Consider the following 23,419-nt stretch of genomic DNA (forward strand, 5'->3'; position numbering starts at 1 on the left):
TTACGTTGGTATGCTGTATTTTGGTACAAGTAAATTAATTTAAATCAATCTTATTTCCTGTGATAATTATCTTGAGGTATGCTGGAGTGAATTATATTATATTTTGAAACGTTTGTTAGTGCAATTCATGACAAGTACTTTGGAGCATTGGTATAATAGCACGTTAGTAAACAATGATTTAATTAAGATAAGCATCAAAGATTACGTTATAGCCTTTGTTGGCCTTTGAGAAGTAGTAAGAATGGAGAAGATTATCATGCCAGTAATAGTTATCCTTCTTCCGGACTTGAAATCAGTGCTAGCAAAGTGTCTCTCAAATTCAGCTCTTGAGCAGCTAAGGCATTCATCACATTAGAAATGCTATCCTACTGTCTTTCTTTAATTCTGCTCCATTGTAGTAAAGGATGTCTGAGACCAAGGAAAAAAGTGCCAGATTTACGGAAGACATGAACAGAGCCCTCATTGATGGCTATACGAGAAGACAAGTCAGTGGATAAATTTATCTCTTTACATTATACTGAAAAAAACCATGTTTTACTTGCTTTTTTTTCTTTAACAAAAGGTTGCAGTGAGTACATTTACAGTGAGGTTTCAATTGTTAATAATGTCGTATTGAATTACAAATTTGCTAGTTTTCAATGTACTTTATTTTAAGGTTGTTCTCAAGTCAAAATTTTCAAATGTGGTGACTAATAATTGCAAAAAAAATGCTTGGGAGGAGATCACTATGGCAGTGAATGCTGTAAACTCAGGGGAGAGGAAAACTGTTGACCAGGTGAAATGATCATACCATGCTATGCATAGATTATTATGAATTTCGAACTTATGCTTTTTTGACCAAGAGATGGCTGGACAGAAAAAACAAAATTTTCCCATCTGGTTTTCCTAACCAGTATATTAATGCACAGTCATTAATTTCTTTTAGTATTCTTCCATCAACATTAATCCTACTTTGCAGGTGAAGAAACGATGGGAGGATCTGACTGCGTCAGTAAAACGAAAAGAACGTCAGGCACACCAAGGAGAAGTTAGAAGATTAAAAGTCACTGGGAATGGGAATTTACCAGATGACTCAGTAAGACAGACCTTAGTTGTGCCATTGTGATTTGTCTGTAGTAAATTAGATCAAGAACATGAAGTAAATTAATTTTTGCAGGAACTTAGTGAGGATTTGCATTGTCCAGTGGCTCCAGCTGTGAGCAGAATGTCCTCCACTGAGAGAGAAGTGGCGAATGTACTTGGTCCTCAGGCGTTTATTGGGATAAATGGAGGAACAGATACTCTGGGTAAATTGTGTATATAGTTTAATTTAAACCACACCAGTGACAATCAGTCTAGTTAGTTTATGTGATAGAGATTGCCACATGCTTCTCCTTGTAAAAAGTAGCAAGAATAAATGGATTAGGGGATAAGAGGTACATAAAAATGGTTGGTGTGTAACCACCTCCTACCCACCTAATGAAGATAATGATGATCATGATTATATGTTACCTGGGGTTCTTATAGAAGTTGCCATAGTAATAATTAATATGGATGTACAGTATGCACATATTAAACTGATAGTGTTCTCCCTTGTTTGCAGCATAACAGGTCAAAGTGGTTTTTTAAACTGGTAGATAAATCAAAGATACCTGTTTAATTTTCTCAAAAATACCAAACAAAGTCTATTTCTAGGGAGTTAAAAAAAAGTTTGCAGGCAGTAAAATTTTCCAGTTACCACACGTTTGAAAAGGAGAACACTGATTAATAATTGATAATGCTTGTGTCAGGTTGTGCAACAAAAGCATTTATATAATAACCAAAATCATTGCACGCTCTCTGGTCAATCAGCTATTTTTTTATTGTGCCAGTAAAGTCATGGAAAAATCGTGCATCTTCTGAATTATTATCTAAAAGCAATAGACCACACGTTCTAGGGTTTATAGGCTTGAAAACCACTTGGGATGTTGGAAGAACACTCAAAGAATTCATGAATCTGACTCTCCTGCGGCTCGTGATTTACGAATTCTTCTCATGTTGTACCAACATCCCCCGTGGTTTATCAGCCTATAAACTATAGAAACTTGTGGTCTATTGCTTAATTTGCCAACTACAAACAGTTACAAAAATGTTGAGTCGACACTCTAAGTGAAAAACAGCCGCCTTCCGAAATTGAAATCAATGCTAGAAAAGTGTCTTACACATAGAACACCAAGCCCCTTCCTTTCCCCTATTGAGCATGATCTTGCATTGCTAACATCATGGGAGGGGAGGGGAAAATGGAAAGCGAGGTGGATTGAGATTTTCCTGTAACCTGTCTCAAGTATTTTTGCAACTGGTTGTACTTACTTGTTTTGCTGAAAGACAGTTTGCATGAAAAATTGCATAGTTTTATTAACAGCACCTTTTCTCTGTGTATAACAGAAACATTATGGAAAGAGGGCATCAATGCCACTGTTCCACTCGTCCCTCCAACAAGCCAAGAGTATGTCATTGAGGTATATTAGGACTTTGATGTAACATTCTATTAAATTTCTTGAAAAAAGAATCCCTCTTTATTTTCATGCAAAATACATACAAAAAGGGAACGAGAATAAAATTTAATGGTCAGAGGAACTGGGTAATTTAAATCATGAGTTAGACTTTTTCGGTTGTGGTCATGCACACTGACTTAACTTTAAAAACACTTAAACTTCTCTTTCAAATCTCGCATTCTAGACTATACACTAGTGTTTTCTTTGTGCTTTTTGGATGTAGAATGAAACCAGTAGCAGCAGCAGTTCCTCAGCAAGGCTGTGTGAAGCTAGTGTACAGTCACTTTTAATGAAGGATGTGCAGTTAATATTTTTCTTATTTTTGCTTTTAGTGAATGTAGGGTATTGAATAATAATAATAATAATAATAATTATAATAATTATTATAATAATTAATAATAATTATAATAATTATAATAATAATTGCTTTGATGATCCAACGAAACATGTATTGATTAAATATGAATTTCAAAAACATCGTATGGATCATCAAAGCGATATCTTACTTCGTGCTGCTAAGAAGTTTTTGTAATAATAATTATAATAATAATAATAATAATAATAATAATGTCGCTGTCTGATTTTATTTTATGTGTCCCAGGATATTGATGAAGTGGTTGAGGTTTCCATAAAACCCATCAGAAAAGGCAAAAAGAGGACCCTTGCAGATGCACAGCTGGAGGTAATGATTTTACATGACAAGAAAAAAACTACTGATTCTGAATATGCTTGTAGTAGTCAAATCTGTTTATTTCAAACTGTTCCAGTACTTTGAGGTTGCAACCAGCTATTACAAACTGAAGATGGAGAAAGTTAAACTTGAAATGGAGCTTCTCATGAAAAAGCAAAAAGAGGGTAGGTATAATAATAATATTTAACAAATTACTTTTTACCACAATTGCTTTTAGTCTCGCAGTCTGATTGGTTAACTTGCCATTGTTGCTAAGAGTCTAGACAAAAACCAATACTAGATTTGATTGAGTTAATAATGTTAGTGTCCTACTTAATGCTCTTGTGGTAAAGCCATTGACACTTAAATAAAGTTGTTATTGTCATTATTACAAAGCAGCTTGTGTGATGCTCACATCGAAGTGTCACACAATTGTTATAGCCAGTCAGGAATGTTCATTTTGGCACATGGACCAATCAGACTGTGTCTTGGTTGTGCTCATTTGTTGTAAGGATATGCCTGCAAATGACCTGAATTAACACTGAGTGTGATTACAATCTGAAAGAGTCCTCAAACATAGGCCTCCACATTCGTGGTACTGTGCCCCATATTTTAATTTCATTCGTCTGTGATGTGTGCTCTGAAGTGATGGCATATTGTTAATATTAACTCGTAATCAGATATAAATAATTCCTTTAAATTCTTCCATTGATGTTGTTGGAAAGGTGATTTATTCTCTGGCCAAGCTACACAAAACGTACACTGGGACGTACACTGAATTAACACAACGACTCGACACAACATTTATTTGAACATTCCTTCAGTACTTTGAGGTGGCAACCAGTTACTATAGCATGAAGAAATGAATTGAGACTCTGATTGAAAAGAAAAAATAGCCTAATCATTGTGAGTTAATCATCATGTTTTCCTGATAATTTCCAGCTGTTTTTGTGATATTTTCTACTTTTTTTTCTACTTTTCTCCTCAGAATAATTCAGCGTTTGGTGAAGGATGTATGGCTTTTGAACTTGTGCAGCTCATATGCAGTGCAATATATTCTTTTATAAAATAATTAGGATCGTACGTGCACTCTCATTGGTCAAGAGCTGTGTTTAGATGAGAGTATGTAAACATGGCTGTCTCAAGTATTTTTGCAACTGGTTGTACTTAGCTGTTTTGCTGAAAGAAAGTTTGCATGAAAAATCGCATAGTTTTATCAACATTTACAAGCCTAATGGTGGTGAGCTTGCCTTTATCTTCGGGATTTTTGGATTTGCCTTGTGGAACCTGTGTTTCATATTCCATGGGATTTCTTTATAGTTTTTTCCTTATATTTTTTAAGAACGACGATTTTAGTGTAAAGATTTTTCATCTTTGTTATTCCCATTTTCAAGAACAAATAATTTTCATGGTCAAATATTTATTAATCCCTCCTACTTGATTTAGTTTTTCGTACGTGTACTATCTGGCTGTTTCTGGGATTAAAGTTCTTAATTTCATGCAGAGTTTGTTTCATTTGTTAACCTTATTTTGAAGTTGAGAGTTTGCTTTGTAATTTTCTCCCCTCATTTTACAGACTAACCCTAACTTTTGTCTATGATTTTTCCTCAACTCACCATTCACACACAAAATATTCTCCTCAAACTACCTGCTAAATTAGTGAATGTTGGTTATTTAATAGTAATACATGAAGCAGCAGTTAACCTAGCAACCTTTGTGGCTTTCTTAATTGGTGCTGATAGAAGAATCCTCCTTACAAGAAGGGGTTTCTCTCCACTAACTAAAACATTCACTAATTTAGCAGGTAGGTTGAGGGGAATATTGTGTGTGTGAATGGTGAGTTGAGGAAAAATCACAGACAAAAGTTAGGGTTAGTCTGTAAAATGAGGGGAGAAATTTGCAAAGCAAACTCACAACCCCAAAACAAGGTTAACAAATGAAACAAACTCTGTGTGAAATTAAAAACTTTAATCTCAGAAACAGCCAGATAGTACATGTACGAAAAACGAAAAACTAAATCACGTAGGAGGGATTAATAAATATTTGACCATGAAAAATATTCGTTCTTAAAAATGGGAATGAAAAATACCTTTGATTGTAAGTGATTTTGTGTTTATGCCTGTTCGTCAAAGGCAGGATCCATGAAAAGCATTCTTCATGGGAACTTTTTTGCAAAACGCTGATTACTGGTTATAAGATTATATTATAAGATTGTGTAGCTCCAGCTTAAATACTATATATTGACCAGTAGGTTTAAGCAGAAGTGGTATATTAAATAAGAAATCTGAAAGGAAGTGTTCATGGTAGTTTTGTATTTTCCACTTTGTTACCTCCTTTTTTTTCCGGTTTTCAGAGGACCCGCCCCATTGTAGCTTTATACTTAACTGTCCATTTCTTGTTTGTTGTGTTGAAATTTATTGTAAAATATTAATAATTGAAGTGAGTGAATGTGCATTAGCGCTTACATTTGAGAAAACACTTCTTGGATAAGTTTTTGCCTTTTGGCAACACCTGATTCATCACAGTTTTGTGCAGAATACATAGGCCTGTCATCACTGCCATTAAGCTGTGTAACATCAAGCCCATCTGGCAGCTGGGTGTTGTCATGGATACACATGTTATGCAATACCACTATCGCAACAATTATGTCGCAACAGCGGCATGGGGAGAACTGCATCGTCCCTCCAGAGAAATCAAGGCATCGAAACCTTTGTTTCAAGAGGCCAAATGATCGTTCTATCACATTCCTTGTTCTCGTGTGGCTCCTTTGGTACGTTTCTTCTGCTGCACTCGACACTTTGTCAGGGTTTAAGGGGGTCATAAGGTAGCTCTGTAGGGCGTATCCTCTGTCCCCAAGCAACCATCCTTCCTGCTGTTTCGTTTCCATGTGGATCTGCAGTGCGCTCCCGTTGAAGATGGCTGAGTCATGGACTGAGCCATGCCACTTGGCCACAATGTTTGTGAACCGCATTTCTGCATCACAGACTGCCATCACGTTGATGGCATGAAATCCCTTATGACAAACATAAAGGTGTTCCTCTTTTGCCGGTGCACGGATTGGGATGAGCGTGCCATCGATCGCCCCCATAACCTTGGGGAAAGCTCCAATCGAGTAAAATTTCGTCATAGTTTCCTATGAAAGATCACAGTAGTTAAAACGGCGGACCCAATAAACTGCGGCTCAAAACTTGAGGATATTAACAGCCTGTTAGACGTGGGCATCAGAATATGAATCAACATTTTCGGAACAAACTCTTTAATCATTTGAATCACAGAATTAATACTTTATGCCAATTCGCATGACCGACGACCACTCGATGCGGACCGCAGAGAAAACAGTAAATAAAATGACTTCATCGGAAAAGACGTAAATTTAAGTTAGTTTTTGTGCGAAATTCTACGGGTTGTGCGTTTTTTTACCCCAGTTTTTTTAGGAATATGCCTACTCGAGTGGAAAGAGCAGTTGAATTTAGGACTTTTCGCTAAATTGCAAACAAGAAATATAGTGTAAATGGAAATGAAAATCGCTCCCCCTTTCATGCAAATGATCGTGTCTAGTACTAGTAGAGTTTACTTCACAGTTAGCTAGTGCTTTTTTTGTAGAACTATGGTAAAACTTAATATCAATAATTACATTCACTTCTTCTCTTGATGTGGGAAAGATAATCCATTCGCCAGCAATACTCTTTAAACACTGGGTAAAGGAGTGAACACAGCGACTGGCGCTAGCCTTGGAAATCCCCATGGTGTCTGCGACGACTTTCAAGAAACTTCCACTTGCAAAGTAACGTAATGCTGTCAGGACCTAATAGGTTAATAAACATTTGAAACCTCCACTATACTCGAAAAGAGCCTCTTTGTCAACGAGGGAGTTGAAAGTGCCAGTGGCTAGATCATAGAAAAAAGGAAAATTACCCACCTGAATCTCCGGATCTAGCGGAGCATTTCGCCCGGTGTTGCGCCTCAATTGTCCTTCAAACTTCAAAATAAGCCACTCAATTCTCTCAGGTGACAATCTAAAACGTTCAATTACCTCGCATCTTCTCATTCCAGTCAAAACTGTTCTTTGTCTGTATTTTCTTTTCTCACGATTTGGGGTTAAAAGTGCTCCAACGGCAGCCATTTTTTATTCACTAAACTTTCCCGAGATTTTTTTGACTTTTCTCGGGAGCACGCAATCACCCGTAAAATATCTCGGGAAAACGATACGTTTTTTTCGGGCCCGAAAAACTCGGGCGTTTTGAGAAACACCTAAAATTGTTTTCGGGAGCTTTTCGGGTGCGTTTCCGGGCCCGAAAAGTTTTCGGGTCTTTTGAGAAACGCACGCCTGGCGTGCGTTTCTCAAAAGACCCGAAAACTTTTCGGGCCCGGAAACGCACCCGAAAAGCTCCCGAAAACAATTTTAGGTGTTTCTCAAAACGCCCGAGTTTTTCGGGCCCGAAAAAAACGTATCGTTTTCCCGAGATATTTTACGGGTGATTGCGTGCTCCCGAGAAAAGTCAAAAAAATCTCGGGAAAGTTTAGTGAATAAAAAATGGCTGCCGTTGGAGCACTTTTAACCCCAAATCGTGAGAAAAGAAAATACAGACAAAGAACAGTTTTGACTGGAATGAGAAGATGCGAGGTAATTGAACGTTTTAGATTGTCACCTGAGAGAATTGAGTGGCTTATTTTGAAGTTTGAAGGACAATTGAGGCGCAACACCGGGCGAAATGCTCCGCTAGATCCGGAGATTCAGGTGGGTAATTTTCCTTTTTTCTATGATCTAGCCACTGGCACTTTCAACTCCCTCGTTGACAAAGAGGCTCTTTTCGAGTATAGTGGAGGTTTCAAATGTTTATTAACCTATTAGGTCCTGACAGCATTACGTTACTTTGCAAGTGGAAGTTTCTTGAAAGTCGTCGCAGACACCATGGGGATTTCCAAGGCTAGCGCCAGTCGCTGTGTTCACTCCTTTACCCAGTGTTTAAAGAGTATTGCTGGCGAATGGATTATCTTTCCCACATCAAGAGAAGAAGTGAATGTAATTATTGATATTAAGTTTTACCATAGTTCTACAAAAAAAGCACTAGCTAACTGTGAAGTAAACTCTACTAGTACTAGACACGATCATTTGCATGAAAGGGGGAGCGATTTTCATTTCCATTTACACTATATTTCTTGTTTGCAATTTAGCGAAAAGTCCTAAATTCAACTGCTCTTTCCACTCGAGTAGGCATATTCCTAAAAAAACTGGGGTAAAAAAACGCACAACCCGTAGAATTTCGCACAAAAACTAACTTAAATTTACGTCTTTTCCGATGAAGTCATTTTATTTACTGTTTTCTCTGCGGTCCGCATCGAGTGGTCGTCGGTCATGCGAATTGGCATAAAGTATTAATTCTGTGATTCAAATGATTAAAGAGTTTGTTCCGAAAATGTTGATTCATATTCTGATGCCCACGTCTAACAGGCTGTTAATATCCTCAAGTTTTGAGCCGCAGTTTATTGGGTCCGCCGTTTTAACTACTGTGATCTTTCATAGGAAACTATGACGAAATTTTACTCGATTGGAGCTTTCCCCAAGGTTATGGGGGCGATCGATGGCACGCTCATCCCAATCCGTGCACCGGCAAAAGAGGAACACCTTTATGTTTGTCATAAGGGATTTCATGCCATCAACGTGATGGCAGTCTGTGATGCAGAAATGCGGTTCACAAACATTGTGGCCAAGTGGCATGGCTCAGTCCATGACTCAGCCATCTTCAACGGGAGCGCACTGCAGATCCACATGGAAACGAAACAGCAGGAAGGATGGTTGCTTGGGGACAGAGGATACGCCCTACAGAGCTACCTTATGACCCCCTTAAACCCTGACAAAGTGTCGAGTGCAGCAGAAGAAACGTACCAAAGGAGCCACACGAGAACAAGGAATGTGATAGAACGATCATTTGGCCTCTTGAAACAAAGGTTTCGATGCCTTGATTTCTCTGGAGGGACGATGCAGTTCTCCCCATGCCGCTGTTGCGACATAATTGTTGCGATAGTGGTATTGCATAACATGTGTATCCATGACAACACCCAGCTGCCAGATGGGCTTGATGTTACACAGCTTAATGGCAGTGATGACAGGCCTATGTATTCTGCACAAAACTGTGATGAATCAGGTGTTGCCAAAAGGCAAAAACTTATCCAAGAAGTGTTTTCTCAAATGTAAGCGCTAATGCACATTCACTCACTTCAATTATTAATATTTTACAATAAATTTCAACACAACAAACAAGAAATGGACAGTTAAGTATAAAGCTACAATGGGGCGGGTCCTCTGAAAACCGGAAAAAAAAGGAGGTAACAAAGTGGAAAATACAAAACTACCATGAACACTTCCTTTCAGATTTCTTATTTAATATACCACTTCTGCTTAAACCTACTGGTCAATATATAGTATTTAAGCTGGAGCTACACAATCTTATAATATAATCTTATAACCAGTAATCAGCGTTTTGCAAAAAAGTTCCCATGAAGAATGCTTTTCATGGATCCTGCCTTTGACGAACAGGCATAAACACAAAATCACTTACAATCAAAGGTATTTTTCATTCCCATTTTTAAGAACGAATATTTTTCATGGTCAAATATTTATTAATCCCTCCTACGTGATTTAGTTTTTCGTTTTTCGTACATGTACTATCTGGCTGTTTCTGAGATTAAAGTTTTTAATTTCACACAGAGTTTGTTTCATTTGTTAACCTTGTTTTGGGGTTGTGAGTTTGCTTTGCAAATTTCTCCCCTCATTTTACAGACTAACCCTAACTTTTGTCTGTGATTTTTCCTCAACTCACCATTCACACACACAATATTCCCCTCAACCTACCTGCTAAATTAGTGAATGTTTTAGTTAGTGGAGAGAAACCCCTTCTTGTAAGGAGGATTCTTCTATCAGCACCAATTAAGAAAGCCACAAAGGTTGCTAGGTTAACTGCTGCTTCATGTATTACTATTAAATAACCAACATTCACTAATTTAGCAGGTAGTTTGAGGAGAATATTTTGTGTGTGAATGGTGAGTTGAGGAAAAATCATAGACAAAAGTTAGGGTTAGTCTGTAAAATGAGGGGAGAAAATTACAAAGCAAACTCTCAACTTCAAAATAAGGTTAACAAATGAAACAAACTCTGCATGAAATTAAGAACTTTAATCCCAGAAACAGCCAGATAGTACACGTACGAAAAACTAAATCAAGTAGGAGGGATTAATAAATATTTGACCATGAAAATTATTTGTTCTTGAAAATGGGAATAACAAAGATGAAAAATCTTTACACTAAAATCGTCGTTCTTAAAAAATATAAGGAAAAAACTATAAAGAAATCCCATGGAATATGAAACACAGGTTCCACAAGGCAAATCCAAAAATCCCGAAGATAAAGGCAAGCTCACCACCATTAGGCTTGTAAATGTTGATAAAACTATGCGATTTTTCATGCAAACTTTCTTTCAGCAAAACAGCTAAGTACAACCAGTTGCAAAAATACTTGAGACAGCCATGTTTACATACTCTCATCTAAACACAGCTCTTGACCAATGAGAGTGCACGTACGATCCTAATTATTTTATAAAAGAATATATTGCACTGCATATGAGCTGCACAAGTTCAAAAGCCATACATCCTTCACCAAACGCTGAATTATTCTGAGGAGAAAAGTAGAAAAAAAAGTAGAAAATATCACAAAAACAGCTGGAAATTATCAGGAAAACATGATGATTAACTCACAATGATTAGGCTATTTTTTCTTTTCAATCAGAGTCTCAATTCATTTCTTCATGCTATAGTAACTGGTTGCCACCTCAAAGTACTGAAGGAATGTTCAAATAAATGTTGTGTCGAGTCGTTGTGTTAATTCAGTGTACGTCCCAGTGTACGTTTTGTGTAGCTTGGCCAGAGAATAAATCACCTTTCCAACAACATCAATGGAAGAATTTAAAGGAATTATTTATATCTGATTACGAGTTAATATTAACAATATGCCATCACTTCAGAGCACACATCACAGACGAATGAAATTAAAATATGGGGCACAGTACCACGAATGTGGAGGCCTATGTTTGAGGACTCTTTCAGATTGTAATCACACTCAGTGTTAATTCAGGTCATTTGCAGGCATATCCTTACAACAAATGAGCACAACCAAGACACAGTCTGATTGGTCCATGTGCCAAAATGAACATTCCTGACTGGCTATAACAATTGTGTGACACTTCGATGTGAGCATCACACAAGCTGCTTTGTAATAATGACAATAACAACTTTATTTAAGTGTCAATGGCTTTACCACAAGAGCATTAAGTAGGACACTAACATTATTAACTCAATCAAATCTAGTATTGGTTTTTGTCTAGACTCTTAGCAACAATGGCAAGTTAACCAATCAGACTGCGAGACTAAAAGCAATTGTGGTAAAAAGTAATTTGTTAAATATTATTATTATACCTACCCTCTTTTTGCTTTTTCATGAGAAGCTCCATTTCAAGTTTAACTTTCTCCATCTTCAGTTTGTAATAGCTGGTTGCAACCTCAAAGTACTGGAACAGTTTGAAATAAACAGATTTGACTACTACAAGCATATTCAGAATCAGTAGTTTTTTTCTTGTCATGTAAAATCATTACCTCCAGCTGTGCATCTGCAAGGGTCCTCTTTTTGCCTTTTCTGATGGGTTTTATGGAAACCTCAACCACTTCATCAATATCCTGGGACACATAAAATAAAATCAGACAGCGACATTATTATTATTATTATTATTATTATTATTATAATTATTATTACAAAAACTTCTTAGCAGCACGAAGTAAGATATCGCTTTGATGATCCATACGATGTTTTTGAAATTCATATTTAATCAATACATGTTTCGTTGGATCATCAAAGCAATTATTATTATAATTATTATAATTATTATTAATTATTATAATAATTATTATAATTATTATTATTATTATTATTATTATTCAATACCCTACATTCACTAAAAGCAAAAATAAGAAAAATATTAACTGCACATCCTTCATTAAAAGTGACTGTACACTAGCTTCACACAGCCTTGCTGAGGAACTGCTGCTGCTACTGGTTTCATTCTACATCCAAAAAGCACAAAGAAAACACTAGTGTATAGTCTAGAATGCGAGATTTGAAAGAGAAGTTTAAGTGTTTTTAAAGTTAAGTCAGTGTGCATGACCACAACCGAAAAAGTCTAACTCATGATTTAAATTACCCAGTTCCTCTGACCATTAAATTTTATTCTCGTTCCCTTTTTGTATGTATTTTGCATGAAAATAAAGAGGGATTCTTTTTTCAAGAAATTTAATAGAATGTTACATCAAAGTCCTAATATACCTCAATGACATACTCTTGGCTTGTTGGAGGGACGAGTGGAACAGTGGCATTGATGCCCTCTTTCCATAATGTTTCTGTTATACACAGAGAAAAGGTGCTGTTAATAAAACTATGCAATTTTTCATGCAAACTGTCTTTCAGCAAAACAAGTAAGTACAACCAGTTGCAAAAATACTTGAGACAGGTTACAGGAAAATCTCAATCCACCTCGCTTTCCATTTTCCCCTCCCCTCCCATGATGTTAGCAATGCAAGATCATGCTCAATAGGGGAAAGGAAGGGGCTTGGTGTTCTATGTGTAAGACACTTTTCTAGCATTGATTTCAATTTCGGAAGGCGGCTGTTTTTCACTTAGAGTGTCGACTCAACATTTTTGTAACTGTTTGTAGTTGGCAAATTAAGCAATAGACCACAAGTTTCTATAGTTTATAGGCTGATAAACCACGGGGGATGTTGGTACAACATGAGAAGAATTCGTAAATCACGAGCCGCAGGAGAGTCAGATTCATGAATTCTTTGAGTGTTCTTCCAACATCCCAAGTGGTTTTCAAGCCTATAAACCCTAGAACGTGTGGTCTATTGCTTTTAGATAATAATTCAGAAGATGCACGATTTTTCCATGACTTTACTGGCACAATAAAAAAATAGCTGATTGACCAGAGAGCGTGCAATGATTTTGGTTATTATATAAATGCTTTTGTTGCACAACCTGACACAAGCATTATCAATTATTAATCAGTGTTCTCCTTTTCAAACGTGTGGTAACTGGAAAATTTTACTGCCTGCAAACTTTTTTTTAACTCCCTAGAAATAGACTTTGTTTGGTATTTTTGAGAAAATTAAACAGGTATCTTTGATTTATCTACCAGTTTAAAAAACCACTTTGACCTGTTATGCTGCAAACAAGGGAGAACACTATCAGTTTAATATGTGCATACTGTACATCCATATTAATTATTACTATGGCAACTTCTATAAGAACCCCAGGTAACATATAATCATGATCATCATTATCTTCATTAGGTGGGTAGGAGGTGGTTACACACCAACCATTTTTATGTACCTCTTATCCCCTAATCCATTTATTCTTGCTACTTTTTACAAGGAGAAGCATGTGGCAATCTCTATCACATAAACTAACTAGACTGATTGTCACTGGTGTGGTTTAAATTAAACTATATACACAATTTACCCAGAGTATCTGTTCCTCCATTTATCCCAATAAACGCCTGAGGACCAAGTACATTCGCCACTTCTCTCTCAGTGGAGGACATTCTGCTCACAGCTGGAGCCACTGGACAATGCAAATCCTCACTAAGTTCCTGCAAAAATTAATTTACTTCATGTTCTTGATCTAATTTACTACAGACAAATCACAATGGCACAACTAAGGTCTGTCTTACTGAGTCATCTGGTAAATTCCCATTCCCAGTGACTTTTAATCTTCTAACTTCTCCTTGGTGTGCCTGACGTTCTTTTCGTTTTACTGACGCAGTCAGATCCTCCCATCGTTTCTTCACCTGCAAAGTAGGATTAATGTTGATGGAAGAATACTAAAAGAAATTAATGACTGTGCATTAATATACTGGTTAGGAAAACCAGATGGGAAAATTTTGTTTTTTCTGTCCAGCCATCTCTTGGTCAAAAAAGCATAAGTTCGAAATTCATAATAATCTATGCATAGCATGGTATGATCATTTCACCTGGTCAACAGTTTTCCTCTCCCCTGAGTTTACAGCATTCACTGCCATAGTGATCTCCTCCCAAGCATTTTTTTTGCAATTATTAGTCACCACATTTGAAAATTTTGACTTGAGAACAACCTTAAAATAAAGTACATTGAAAACTAGCAAATTTGTAATTCAATACGACATTATTAACAATTGAAACCTCACTGTAAATGTACTCACTGCAACCTTTTGTTAAAGAAAAAAAAGCAAGTAAAACATGGTTTTTTTCAGTATAATGTAAAGAGATAAATTTATCCACTGACTTGTCTTCTCGTATAGCCATCAATGAGGGCTCTGTTCATGTCTTCCGTAAATCTGGCACTTTTTTCCTTGGTCTCAGACATCCTTTACTACAATGGAGCAGAATTAAAGAAAGACAGTAGGATAGCATTTCTAATGTGATGAATGCCTTAGCTGCTCAAGAGCTGAATTTGAGAGACACTTTGCTAGCACTGATTTCAAGTCCGGAAGAAGGATAACTATTACTGGCATGATAATCTTCTCCATTCTTACTACTTCTCAAAGGCCAACAAAGGCTATAACGTAATCTTTGATGCTTATCTTAATTAAATCATTGTTTACTAACGTGCTATTATACCAATGCTCCAAAGTACTTGTCATGAATTGCACTAACAAACGTTTCAAAATATAATATAATTCACTCCAGCATACCTCAAGATAATTATCACAGGAAATAAGATTGATTTAAATTAATTTACTTGTACCAAAATACAGCATACCAACGTAACAATTCAGCCGGAACAAACGGTGACGCGGCTTCCGCATAAATTCCCGCCAAATTCAGAGCCACCAAACCAATTGAACAAGAAAGGCAAACCAATAAAGAAAGAAAATGATTTTCATTGCGTTAATAAACTCTCTCATCAACAATTTAATAGCAAGGTAAACATCTTTATTTAAATAAAAAAATATAGACAGAGAACTTACTTGTAGCACAGCAGCCTACTCCGCAGTTAAAATCAATCCATGTTGGGAGACTGCAAAGGCCTCTATTTCATTCACTGTAAGCTTAAGCTTAAGTTAATCCACTTTCATTTTTCTTGATTAGCACTCCATGTTAAAGTCAACAATGACTTAGCAGTAATTTTTTACAAGAAGAAAGAAGAAACATGACCACAAACGAAAGTGACAAAACAAGATCAAACTAGCCTACCTGTCCGCTTCGATACCTTACCTGCCCGCACTCACTGCAACCTTTCGTTGAAAAAAACTAAACATTTATAAATGTTTTAAGGTTACAGAAACCTCATCGCAAACGTACGACTTGGTGCTTTTTGACGTACATTATCAGGTTTGAATAGCAAATGCAAGTGATATAGATAAATTCTCGAAAGACAAGAAAAATGTGCTCAAACCATGTATCAACGGCTGGTCAACGTTGCAAGATACTTCGATTTCAAGATTGCCGTCACACTCAAGACAAGCTTGTATCATGGAATTTCCAGTAACTAACCACAAACTAGAGTTATTTAACAGGTGAACAATAAAAAACAATGGAAAGAGGGCATCAATGCCACTGTTCCACTTGCCCCTCCAACAAATCGATCTTGATTCTCGAACCTCCTGTCCACGCAGACGCAGAAGGTCATTCCCGAAAAAACCTACCCGAAAATATCGGGCTACGTTCGGGTGTTTTGAGAAACATTTTTCGCAACCCGAAAATCACGCCCGAAAAACTCCCCGAAAACTTTACGGGCCCGAAAAGTTTTCGGGTCTTTTGAGAAACGCACGCCTGAACACGAAAAGCATCGACTGTCAAGAGCTTTGCTGACGTAGCGTGGCTCTGTAGCCGCGTCGAGCCACAGAAAGAGCGCGAAAATTATGCCTCGATCAGGTGTGTGTGTGTCTGATGGCTTGAGCCTGCGATCCAATCAACAAGCAGTCCCTGGTCAGCAGTCAACTTCAAAAAAACAGCTGACCTCGATAAGGTCTAACTTGAGCCCGCTATATGGTCACGTGATACTGGTCAGCGGATACCTTGTTTTGACAGGTGTCAGTTGACCATAACATTGATGTCCAATATCAAAGATGTATGCTGTAAACCAGTTAGTGTCAAATGGAGTATTGCCTCCTTGATAACACAGCGGTCAAACGTCTGCGCATGTGCGAGCGTTGGAGTGAAAAGAAGGGCGAACAGGCGGCCAAAATGGCGGTGCGACCTCGTGGGTTTAAGTTGTGACTCTCAAGTCGCTTCACTGGAGTTAAAAACGACCACACAAGCGAGTAAGTCTGTACATATTTTTTTATTGAGACCGGCATACAGTAGCCACATGTAGAAGTGATGTCAAACAGTACTTTAAACTAAAGTAATAACAGCTGATCGTACGATGCGTTCGATTTAGCATGGTCTATGATGGTCTATAACACTAAGGCACTCATGCATGAGAAGACACAGCATTGGCAATCATTGTAAGTTACATGTAAAGAAAGGTGAAATGCCGTGTTCTTCTCGTGATTTGATTGAGAAGCTGTGTAAATATTACATCATTCATATCATCCTTAAAGCTTACGTACAATTCTTGAGTTAAGTGCATAGGCATGTTTTATAAATTAATTTATTTTGCAACAGAAATACTGAATGCTCTCCTCTTTTTTCATTTTAAGAAATGAAAAGTTCTTTCGATCTATCGTGTTTTATTTTGTTTAAGTAATGCTTCTGTGTAGTTGTATTGTTTTTTGTTTTGAAGTACCTGTTATTTCCAGAGATGTTCTCTTATTTGTTCAACACTTGAACTTCACCATTCTTCCTTTTGTAAGAGGTTTTAAGTAATGCTAATTGATCTCTTTTGAAATTCGTTCTGTACGCTACACTGTGTGTGCAAAATAACTGGTCTTTAGTCACAGAAATGTTGCAAATGTAAGAGAACATAAATTGTGTTGTAATGACAGTTCTTGTTTAATTTTTGCCAGAAATGCCTAGCCTCTCTTCCTGATATGTCACACCTAGCAACTATGACACCATGAGGGAAATGGAAGTGACTGTCAGGACAAACAGTTTTCCATCTCAAGCAACAAACCAGATGGTCATGTGGAACTGCTTTCAGGGATAAAATAGGATGCAATGTAGCATATCACAGTGAACATGCTAATTTATTACCAGATTTCTGGATTTTAAGAAACTGAAATGTACATTTGCACTGTTCCCTGTATTATGCTCCACAATTATTAAATTTGTGTAACCTTCTCATTCTCAAAAGCGATCAAGATTTAATTCTTACGGAGTAACACAAGGCAGCAGATTGTATAGAAAACAAAGGAATTTTTACTGTTATTTTCAAGATTATTATTATTCTTTTGCTGTTGTTTGTTATTATTATTATTATTATTATTATTATTGAAATGTCTCTTAATTTAGACTCACTACAGGCATGATTAAAATGAAGGGCTCAAGAAAGGAAATAAATAATATATTATTATTCACACTATACCTGAACTGTTTGATTTGCTTCTGTGTATCGTTTGCCCTCAGTTGTTGGCTGACTAAGAAATGACTTGTGATGGTTTTTAAGACCTTTGGTGAAAATTTCTTACAGGTGATATTTTACGATACCACCTTTACATTAAGTCTCCCTTCCTTTGCATACCAGATAATCTATAGTTGTCAAAAGCGACGCATATGGCATCTGCCCTTCTCGATGTTCACCAGTACATACCAGCTGTTGCAAAATCCACTGCAAAGTATCTCAACAGTGCTGATGCATGTAGAGACCCAAGTCTTTTTTGCAAAGGACATGTAATCTGTGATCTATGCAAACATGGAAATTTATTTCAGATTTTTGAGATGTACCCTTTTATTGGTTCAGATTAATTCATGTTTATTCACAACTGAAATATGCTATTATATGAAGGAGGGCAACTGTTCTTTATTCTTGGAGGTATCCTCTGTCTTGTGACAGTCTGGAGTCTTCCCGAAGTATTGTTTTAAAGACAGCTTTAAACAATAGGCCATTTTACAGTTGTTTGCTCAGTGACCTGGCCTATGAATGGCTGCGAGGCTGCCGGTGACCTTGAATCGATACAGACCTCACTGCTTTTATCATGTAAATTGTGTTGTTGTGATTCAAATTACATGTAGTCTTCATTAACATTAGAAAAGCACAAAGGTTTGTATCAAAACAGGGTCACCGGCAGCCTCGCTTCCATTCTTAGGCCAGGCAGCTTAGCTACAACTGTAAAATTGTCTATTCAGGTACTTCACTTGAAGCTCTGTAAACTTCCTCATGGCACTCACCTCCTACAAGGGCAAACCACTGTTTTAATAATGACTACCAACTGCCATCTGAACTCTTTCAATCAATTCTCCAATTGAAGGCTCTAAAATAGTGATGCTAAAATTATCATTAAAAAACAGTTCCAGTTTTACACTCTGGCTTTTGCTAGGAGTAGTAAATAAACAAGAGGGCAAAATACTGTTTTCCTTCTCTTTTCCTTTCTGGATATCTAATATGCCTTGGTTTGATTTAATCTGGCCACTAACATAATAATTACTGGCTAAATTGATTCGGAAAAAATGAAATATGTAAAGAAAAGAGTTTGCAAGAGCCTTGAGAAGTTAAAGCGATTTAATCGTTCTTATGATTTACTTTTGATTAAACATGTGAATGTAATATAAGTAAATAATATCGACTGGATATCAAAAGTTAGAAAGAAATATATACACAACTAGACTTGCCTCTTTATTGGTCAGTATTTTCATGGCACTGTTCCTCTTTTCGTAGGCCCTCCGCATCCAATAAGTGACATTTTCCTCGTTTATATATATATATTTGTTTATGGTTTAACTTGTACAACGGGCTAACAGAAATAATTCGTGAAATGTCAGACTTAAAAAGTGTTCTATCTTCTGTTTGTTGGAGTCCTTTCTTTTCCATGGAATGTATTTAACGTGATCAATAAAGCTTTTGTCGGCCTCAAGTTTGCATTTACAACACCAGTTTGTCCCAGGTCTGTAATCTGGTAATTTTTTTTTTCAACCTTTTCGAAGACCTGGTAAAACCGTTCAGTAAACATAGTTTATTGTTTCGATGGATTTCATTACTGTGCCGCAAACAAATCCACGATCCCGACGGAACCCCTCCAGCCCTTGGCAATGTTTTGTCAGCTCGTCTGAGCCAAGCCGAATGACTGCAATTTTCTTTTTCTTTACGAGTTTTTCCTTCGTTTAAACACCGCTTGCTGTCAGCTTCCGGTGTCACGCATTGTATGATTGATAATAACAAATAAAAATATACTACGCTGTCAGCTCGAAGCATGACGCCGTTTTTGAAGACGTATAACTTTTTTGGTAAAGCTCAAAACGAAATGGTAAATTAACAGAATACCGGTAATTTAATAAACTTTGTGTCTGGAAAGTCTTAAGTTTTCCTTTTACCTTTTCTTTTTTCCTTTTACAGATTTCTATGAACGTTTCAGTTTTGTTTCGTAGATTTTGCGTTACACCGGTCGTTTCCAATGTCTTTCTTTAAAATTTTGCGCGGGAAATTGGCGCGCGGCTGGCAAAAAAAAATATCCATTTGGGCATGCGCAGACGTTTGACCGCTGTGTTCTCCTTGATGAGCTCTAAACTTGAGCCCGTGATATGGTTAGGTGTACTGGTCACATTGGCATACATGAAGGGGCGGACGGACGTACGCACGTACGTACGTACGTTGTACGTACGGACGTTCATGACGTCATGGCTATAAAACCAAATTTTCTCACATCGATGGGTTACCACATTTTCTTAACTATGGTGCTCCGCGCGCGCGCGCCTTCGGCGCGCGCGGAGCTCCGCTATTATATTTTTAACAGTTGTAATTACAAGTTTTTAGCTCTTGTATTTAGTTACTATCTGCTTGAGTGTATTTCAGCGGAATTTCTTGGATTACATTAGATAGGAACACGGCTAATTTGAAAACCAATCTTATGTCGAAATTGTTACCTTGTATAAAAAAGTTAATCCATTTTAATTCATTCACACTAAGAGATGTCGAGCGTCAGCTCCAAAACGGGTCGTTCCGTGAACTGTACGAAACGGAAATGTACTCAAATGTAACTGAAATGGACGCAACTATTGACAGAGATACAAGTCAAAATACTAATTACGTGGTTTGCCACAGGAAAACCACGTCATAAAACCAGTCGAATTCCTCTTTCTCCTTCTCCGTAGTCTCAAATGTGCATACTCCACGAATACTGAATTAAGCTCCGATCGAAAATTTAATTTTATGCCCTTCAGTATTTCGTAACTCCCTTATGGCGACTAGAATACCCACACTTTCCCCAACTTCCTGGCATTCTGAAAGCGCGTTTTACCACTCGGCCACGATGACGTAGTTCTCATTTTGCGACGAGAGCAAACATTTAGTTTGGAATCCTTTCCGCCTGCGATGATTGAACCAGTTTGTTCAGTCGTCCCAAAACATTTTGTGAATCAAACAAGTGTGTTCAATCGGCCATTGTGCCAAAACATTTTGTGAATCGAACCAGTGTGTTCAAGCGGCCGTTGTGCCAAGCATTTATCAATCGAACCAGTGTCTTCATTTGGTCATTGAGTAAACACTCGCTATTGAAAAAAGCACTGTTTGGGAATTCCAACGCCATTCCTCCCTATGAAGAAATCAAAAACAAGAAAAGAAAAGAACATCATGAAAAAGCCTTTACCAACCAAATTAAGAAAGAAATCAAGTAAAAGAAGAAGGACCGTGGAATGAAGACAGATTACTTTCCCGACGTGGCTTCGATATCGGGTTTTTTCGCATGAGGAGCGCTCTTCTTAGCTCTTCTTTCCAACGCCGTCGTTTACGGTCTATTTGAAGTATGTTTGATCCAAAGGAGAAAAAATTAACTTTTCCAGCTCATTCTTGGAGTGGATGAGGCATGCATTTGACGGTAGAAGGTTAGATGAAAGTTGCAGGCCGCGAGCGGTAGTGATTTTACAATCATTCAAATTTAGAACAAGATGCCTGGGGGCGTATACAAAGATGTACTATGCGGGATGTGTACTGATTGTGTGAAATGAAATGATGTAACAGTTTCATGTTAAAGAATAATGCTTGTAATTGACATTGTCATCAGACAAGCGATATGACAGGCAAGAGTTTTGAGCGGACGATCACAGTAATAAGTATTGACTATGGCAGCAAGGTAGTAAAATGCACGAACTCACTCAAGATAAGTATGTCCATTATAAAGAGTTTGTTTAACTCTAGCTATCTTAGAAGTCGCATGTTAGCCCCCTCGGGTCTTAGGCCCTGTTTACATGGAGGGAGGGTAACCCTGCTGGAAGGGTTACCCTTCTAGGGGGGTTACCCTCCTCTATTGTTTTTCCCGGTTTCGTTTACATGCGAGGTAGGGTTACCCCAGGAGGAGGGTAACCCTCCTGGAAGGGTTACCCTTCTAGAAGGGTCAATAGATAGCCCCCGTTTACATGTGTAAGGTTATCCCCGGGGCTATCTCTGCCTCTATCATTCCGGCTTGGATTAGTCACTCTTGCCAGCATTGTTCGACAAAGTAATTCCCCAGGTTTATAACCACGCGAAGACATGTTTGTAGTTGGCGGGAATATGACAGTAGCCGCGAGCCAAGCCCCCACTCGCTTTTCACAGGCAGTTCTTTTCGTTTTCTCGACTATATGAGAGCCTGGAACAGGCTAATGTGACAGTAATCTGATCACCCTAAACTTGACCCTCCTAGGAGGGTAACCCTACCTCGAGCGTTTACATGGCTTAAATAAACAAAAACATGACCATCCTAGAAGGGTAACCCTAGCAAGCAGGTAGGGTTACCCTCCCTCCATGTAAACAGGGCCTTTTTCGTCCTTTTGTCTTGATTGCTTGTGGATTGTCGTGTTTACGATTCAGGCTAAATCTTACAAAGAGAAAAACACACGCTTCTAGCGGTGAAACTCAGTTTTAGCAAGTGTGGCAAGCTCTCCGGCTTAGGGAGTGGGTGTAGGAGAAGCTTCCCTTACTCCCAGCCCCTAAGAAATCTTGCCTCGAGAATGTATCACTGTGTCCTCACTCAGTGTCAGACTGAACGTCACAGCGCGACGCGTATGCGTGTATTTTTTTAATATCCAACATGGCGCCGATCATGTAGACCGTCATACCGAAGCCAGGTTTCGAGGCGAGGACGCGAGGACGCGAAAAAGATGAAAGCTTGCTTCGGAATCCTCTCTTTGTGTTTTTTTCTTGAAAGCGCATTTCTATGTTAGAAATCAATTAAATTGCCCTGCAAAGGGGAATGTTGTTTAGCTGGATGTTATCTAATGTTGTTCATATATCTTTATGCTATCTCAAAACCAATGGTTAAATGCTGTTTTTATGGGAGGGAAAAACCGAAATAGCCACCGACGACTAGGACGTTGACTGAGTCCAGGAATCGTCGGAACTCCTGCCACTAATGTTCAAGAAGCGCTCTCCATCGGTCAAGTGAAATAAAAAAAAAGGATCATTACATTCAATTTTACGACCCGGGAGTAAATCACTGCTAGATAACTTAAGCCTGCTCCCCACGCACTCGTTTTGTCACCGAACCCAGACCTATGCCGCCCGCTTCAGATCTCGTCTAATTATAGCATAAGAAAATATGGTAACCACTGACCTCGAAAAAGACTGTCTTTTTCGAGATTAGTCATGGTAACCCATCAACGTGAGAAATTTTGTTTTCGGTTATGACGTCATCGTGCGACCGTCAATCCGTACGTTCAACTTCAGTTTCATGCCAAAAACAAGCTAAGGGTCTTCCTAATACGTCATACAACGAGGGAAGAAGACATGGAGAAAGAGAAAAAAACACTGAGTAAGAAGGCGACGAGTGAGAGTAAGAAAGAGCCCGAATAAAGAAACGAAATTATAGTCACGAGCGATGGAAGAAAGAGCCAGCACGAGTTCGAGAATACAGGCTGATTAATGGTGACGAAAAACGGGGAAAAGAGCAAGAAAGATCATGAGAAAATGGACTAATTTATATTAGTATCACCCAACTAGTGGACTAATGCAAATTCTGCATTTTGATTGGCTACGCTACTAGAGTACTATTATTAAATAGTCCTCGAGTAGAGAAAAGCATGACGCTTTCTTTCGTTTTATTCCCAAATAACTTTTTTTTTTAAACTTGCATTTGCTAACTTTATGA

The 23,419-nt window shown here is 37.8% G+C and overlaps 4 protein-coding genes and 1 long non-coding RNA gene across 7 annotated transcripts in view; 3 read left to right on the forward strand and 2 right to left on the reverse strand.

Annotated features, from left to right (window-relative positions):
* Positions 1–5,477, forward strand: part of LOC137984710 (myb/SANT-like DNA-binding domain-containing protein 4) — a 6,333-nt gene extending 856 nt beyond the window's left edge. Inside the window, exons 1-9 of one of the 2 annotated variants that reach the window (XM_068831968.1) lie at positions 1–8; positions 399–485; positions 656–775; positions 959–1,075; positions 1,157–1,286; positions 2,404–2,477; positions 3,115–3,195; positions 3,281–3,368; positions 4,172–5,477. The exon at positions 1–8 is cut by the window's left edge and continues 855 nt beyond it. In XM_068831968.1, coding sequence (XP_068688069.1) covers positions 405–485; positions 656–775; positions 959–1,075; positions 1,157–1,286; positions 2,404–2,477; positions 3,115–3,195; positions 3,281–3,368; positions 4,172–4,176 — 696 coding nt within the window. In that variant the 5' untranslated portion in view covers positions 1–8; positions 399–404 and the 3' untranslated portion in view covers positions 4,177–5,477. Of the gene's footprint in view, positions 9–398; positions 486–655; positions 776–958; positions 1,076–1,156; positions 1,287–2,403; positions 2,478–2,736; positions 2,878–3,114; positions 3,196–3,280; positions 3,369–4,171 lie in introns of those variants that run through there. The other variant, XM_068831969.1, reaches the window with a different exon arrangement.
* A 143-nt stretch (positions 5,478–5,620) lies between these two features.
* On the reverse strand, positions 5,621–7,478 carry LOC137984709 (putative nuclease HARBI1). The gene is made up of 3 exons (XM_068831967.1): positions 7,103–7,478; positions 6,818–6,988; positions 5,621–6,316 (listed from the first exon to the last, which is right to left on the reverse strand). Exons 1-3 carry the CDS (start codon positions 7,304–7,306, stop codon positions 5,645–5,647), a joined length of 1,047 nt encoding a protein of 348 aa, XP_068688068.1. The 5' UTR covers positions 7,307–7,478; the 3' UTR covers positions 5,621–5,644.
* Positions 7,479–7,523: 45 nt separating this feature from the next.
* LOC137984712 (putative nuclease HARBI1) lies at positions 7,524–9,393 on the forward strand. Its single transcript, XM_068831970.1, has 3 exons — positions 7,524–7,921; positions 8,036–8,206; positions 8,708–9,393. Exons 1-3 carry the CDS (start codon positions 7,718–7,720, stop codon positions 9,377–9,379), a joined length of 1,047 nt encoding a protein of 348 aa, XP_068688071.1. The 5' UTR covers positions 7,524–7,717; the 3' UTR covers positions 9,380–9,393.
* Positions 9,394–9,546: 153 nt separating this feature from the next.
* On the reverse strand, positions 9,547–15,879 carry LOC137984713 (myb/SANT-like DNA-binding domain-containing protein 4). Of its 2 annotated transcripts, XM_068831971.1 has the most exons (9): positions 15,022–15,878; positions 14,545–14,631; positions 14,255–14,374; positions 13,955–14,071; positions 13,744–13,873; positions 12,553–12,626; positions 11,829–11,909; positions 11,656–11,743; positions 9,547–10,852 (listed from the first exon to the last, which is right to left on the reverse strand). In XM_068831971.1, the coding sequence occupies exons 2-9, from the start codon at positions 14,623–14,625 to the stop codon at positions 10,848–10,850; spliced, it is 696 nt and encodes a 231-aa protein (XP_068688072.1). In that variant the 5' UTR covers positions 14,626–14,631; positions 15,022–15,878; the 3' UTR covers positions 9,547–10,847. The 2 variants fall into 2 exon arrangements, with proteins under 2 accessions (XP_068688072.1, XP_068688074.1); XM_068831973.1 differs by lacking the exons at positions 9,547–10,852; positions 11,656–11,743; positions 11,829–11,909 and adding an exon at positions 12,153–12,293 and having other exon boundaries at positions 15,022–15,879.
* A 490-nt stretch (positions 15,880–16,369) lies between these two features.
* LOC137985113 (uncharacterized) lies at positions 16,370–17,487 on the forward strand. Its single transcript, XR_011119236.1, has 2 exons — positions 16,370–16,525; positions 17,213–17,487. It is a non-coding gene; the product is annotated as an uncharacterized lncRNA (long non-coding RNA).
* Positions 17,488–23,419: the final 5,932 nt, after the last annotated feature.

The sequence above is a fragment of the Montipora foliosa genome, chromosome 14 (assembly GCF_036669935.1).
Source record: "Montipora foliosa isolate CH-2021 chromosome 14, ASM3666993v2, whole genome shotgun sequence".
Lineage (NCBI taxonomy): Eukaryota > Metazoa > Cnidaria > Anthozoa > Scleractinia > Acroporidae > Montipora > Montipora foliosa.

What these genes read in the sequence shown, in the direction of transcription:
- LOC137984712 (XM_068831970.1), top strand. Translation starts at nt 7,718, where the DNA reads ATGGCTGCCGTTGGAGCACTTTTAACCCCAAATCGTGAGAAAAGAAAA. An exon ending in CGCTAGATCCGGAGATTCAG is followed by an intron (nt 7,922 to 8,035) that starts GTGGGTAATTTT and finishes TTAACCTATTAG; the next exon opens with GTCCTGACAGCATTACGTTA. An exon ending in CATCAAGAGAAGAAGTGAAT is followed by an intron (nt 8,207 to 8,707) that starts GTAATTATTGAT and finishes GATCTTTCATAG; the next exon opens with GAAACTATGACGAAATTTTA.
- LOC137984709 (XM_068831967.1), bottom strand. Translation starts at nt 7,306, where the DNA reads ATGGCTGCCGTTGGAGCACTTTTAACCCCAAATCGTGAGAAAAGAAAA. An exon ending in CGCTAGATCCGGAGATTCAG is followed by an intron (nt 6,989 to 7,102) that starts GTGGGTAATTTT and finishes TTAACCTATTAG; the next exon opens with GTCCTGACAGCATTACGTTA. An exon ending in CATCAAGAGAAGAAGTGAAT is followed by an intron (nt 6,317 to 6,817) that starts GTAATTATTGAT and finishes GATCTTTCATAG; the next exon opens with GAAACTATGACGAAATTTTA.
- LOC137984713 (XM_068831971.1), bottom strand. Translation starts at nt 14,625, where the DNA reads ATGTCTGAGACCAAGGAAAAAAGTGCCAGATTTACGGAAGACATGAAC. An exon ending in ATGGCTATACGAGAAGACAA is followed by an intron (nt 14,375 to 14,544) that starts GTCAGTGGATAA and finishes CTTTATTTTAAG; the next exon opens with GTTGTTCTCAAGTCAAAATT. An exon ending in GCCAAGAGTATGTCATTGAG is followed by an intron (nt 11,910 to 12,552) that starts GTATATTAGGAC and finishes TATGTGTCCCAG; the next exon opens with GATATTGATGAAGTGGTTGA.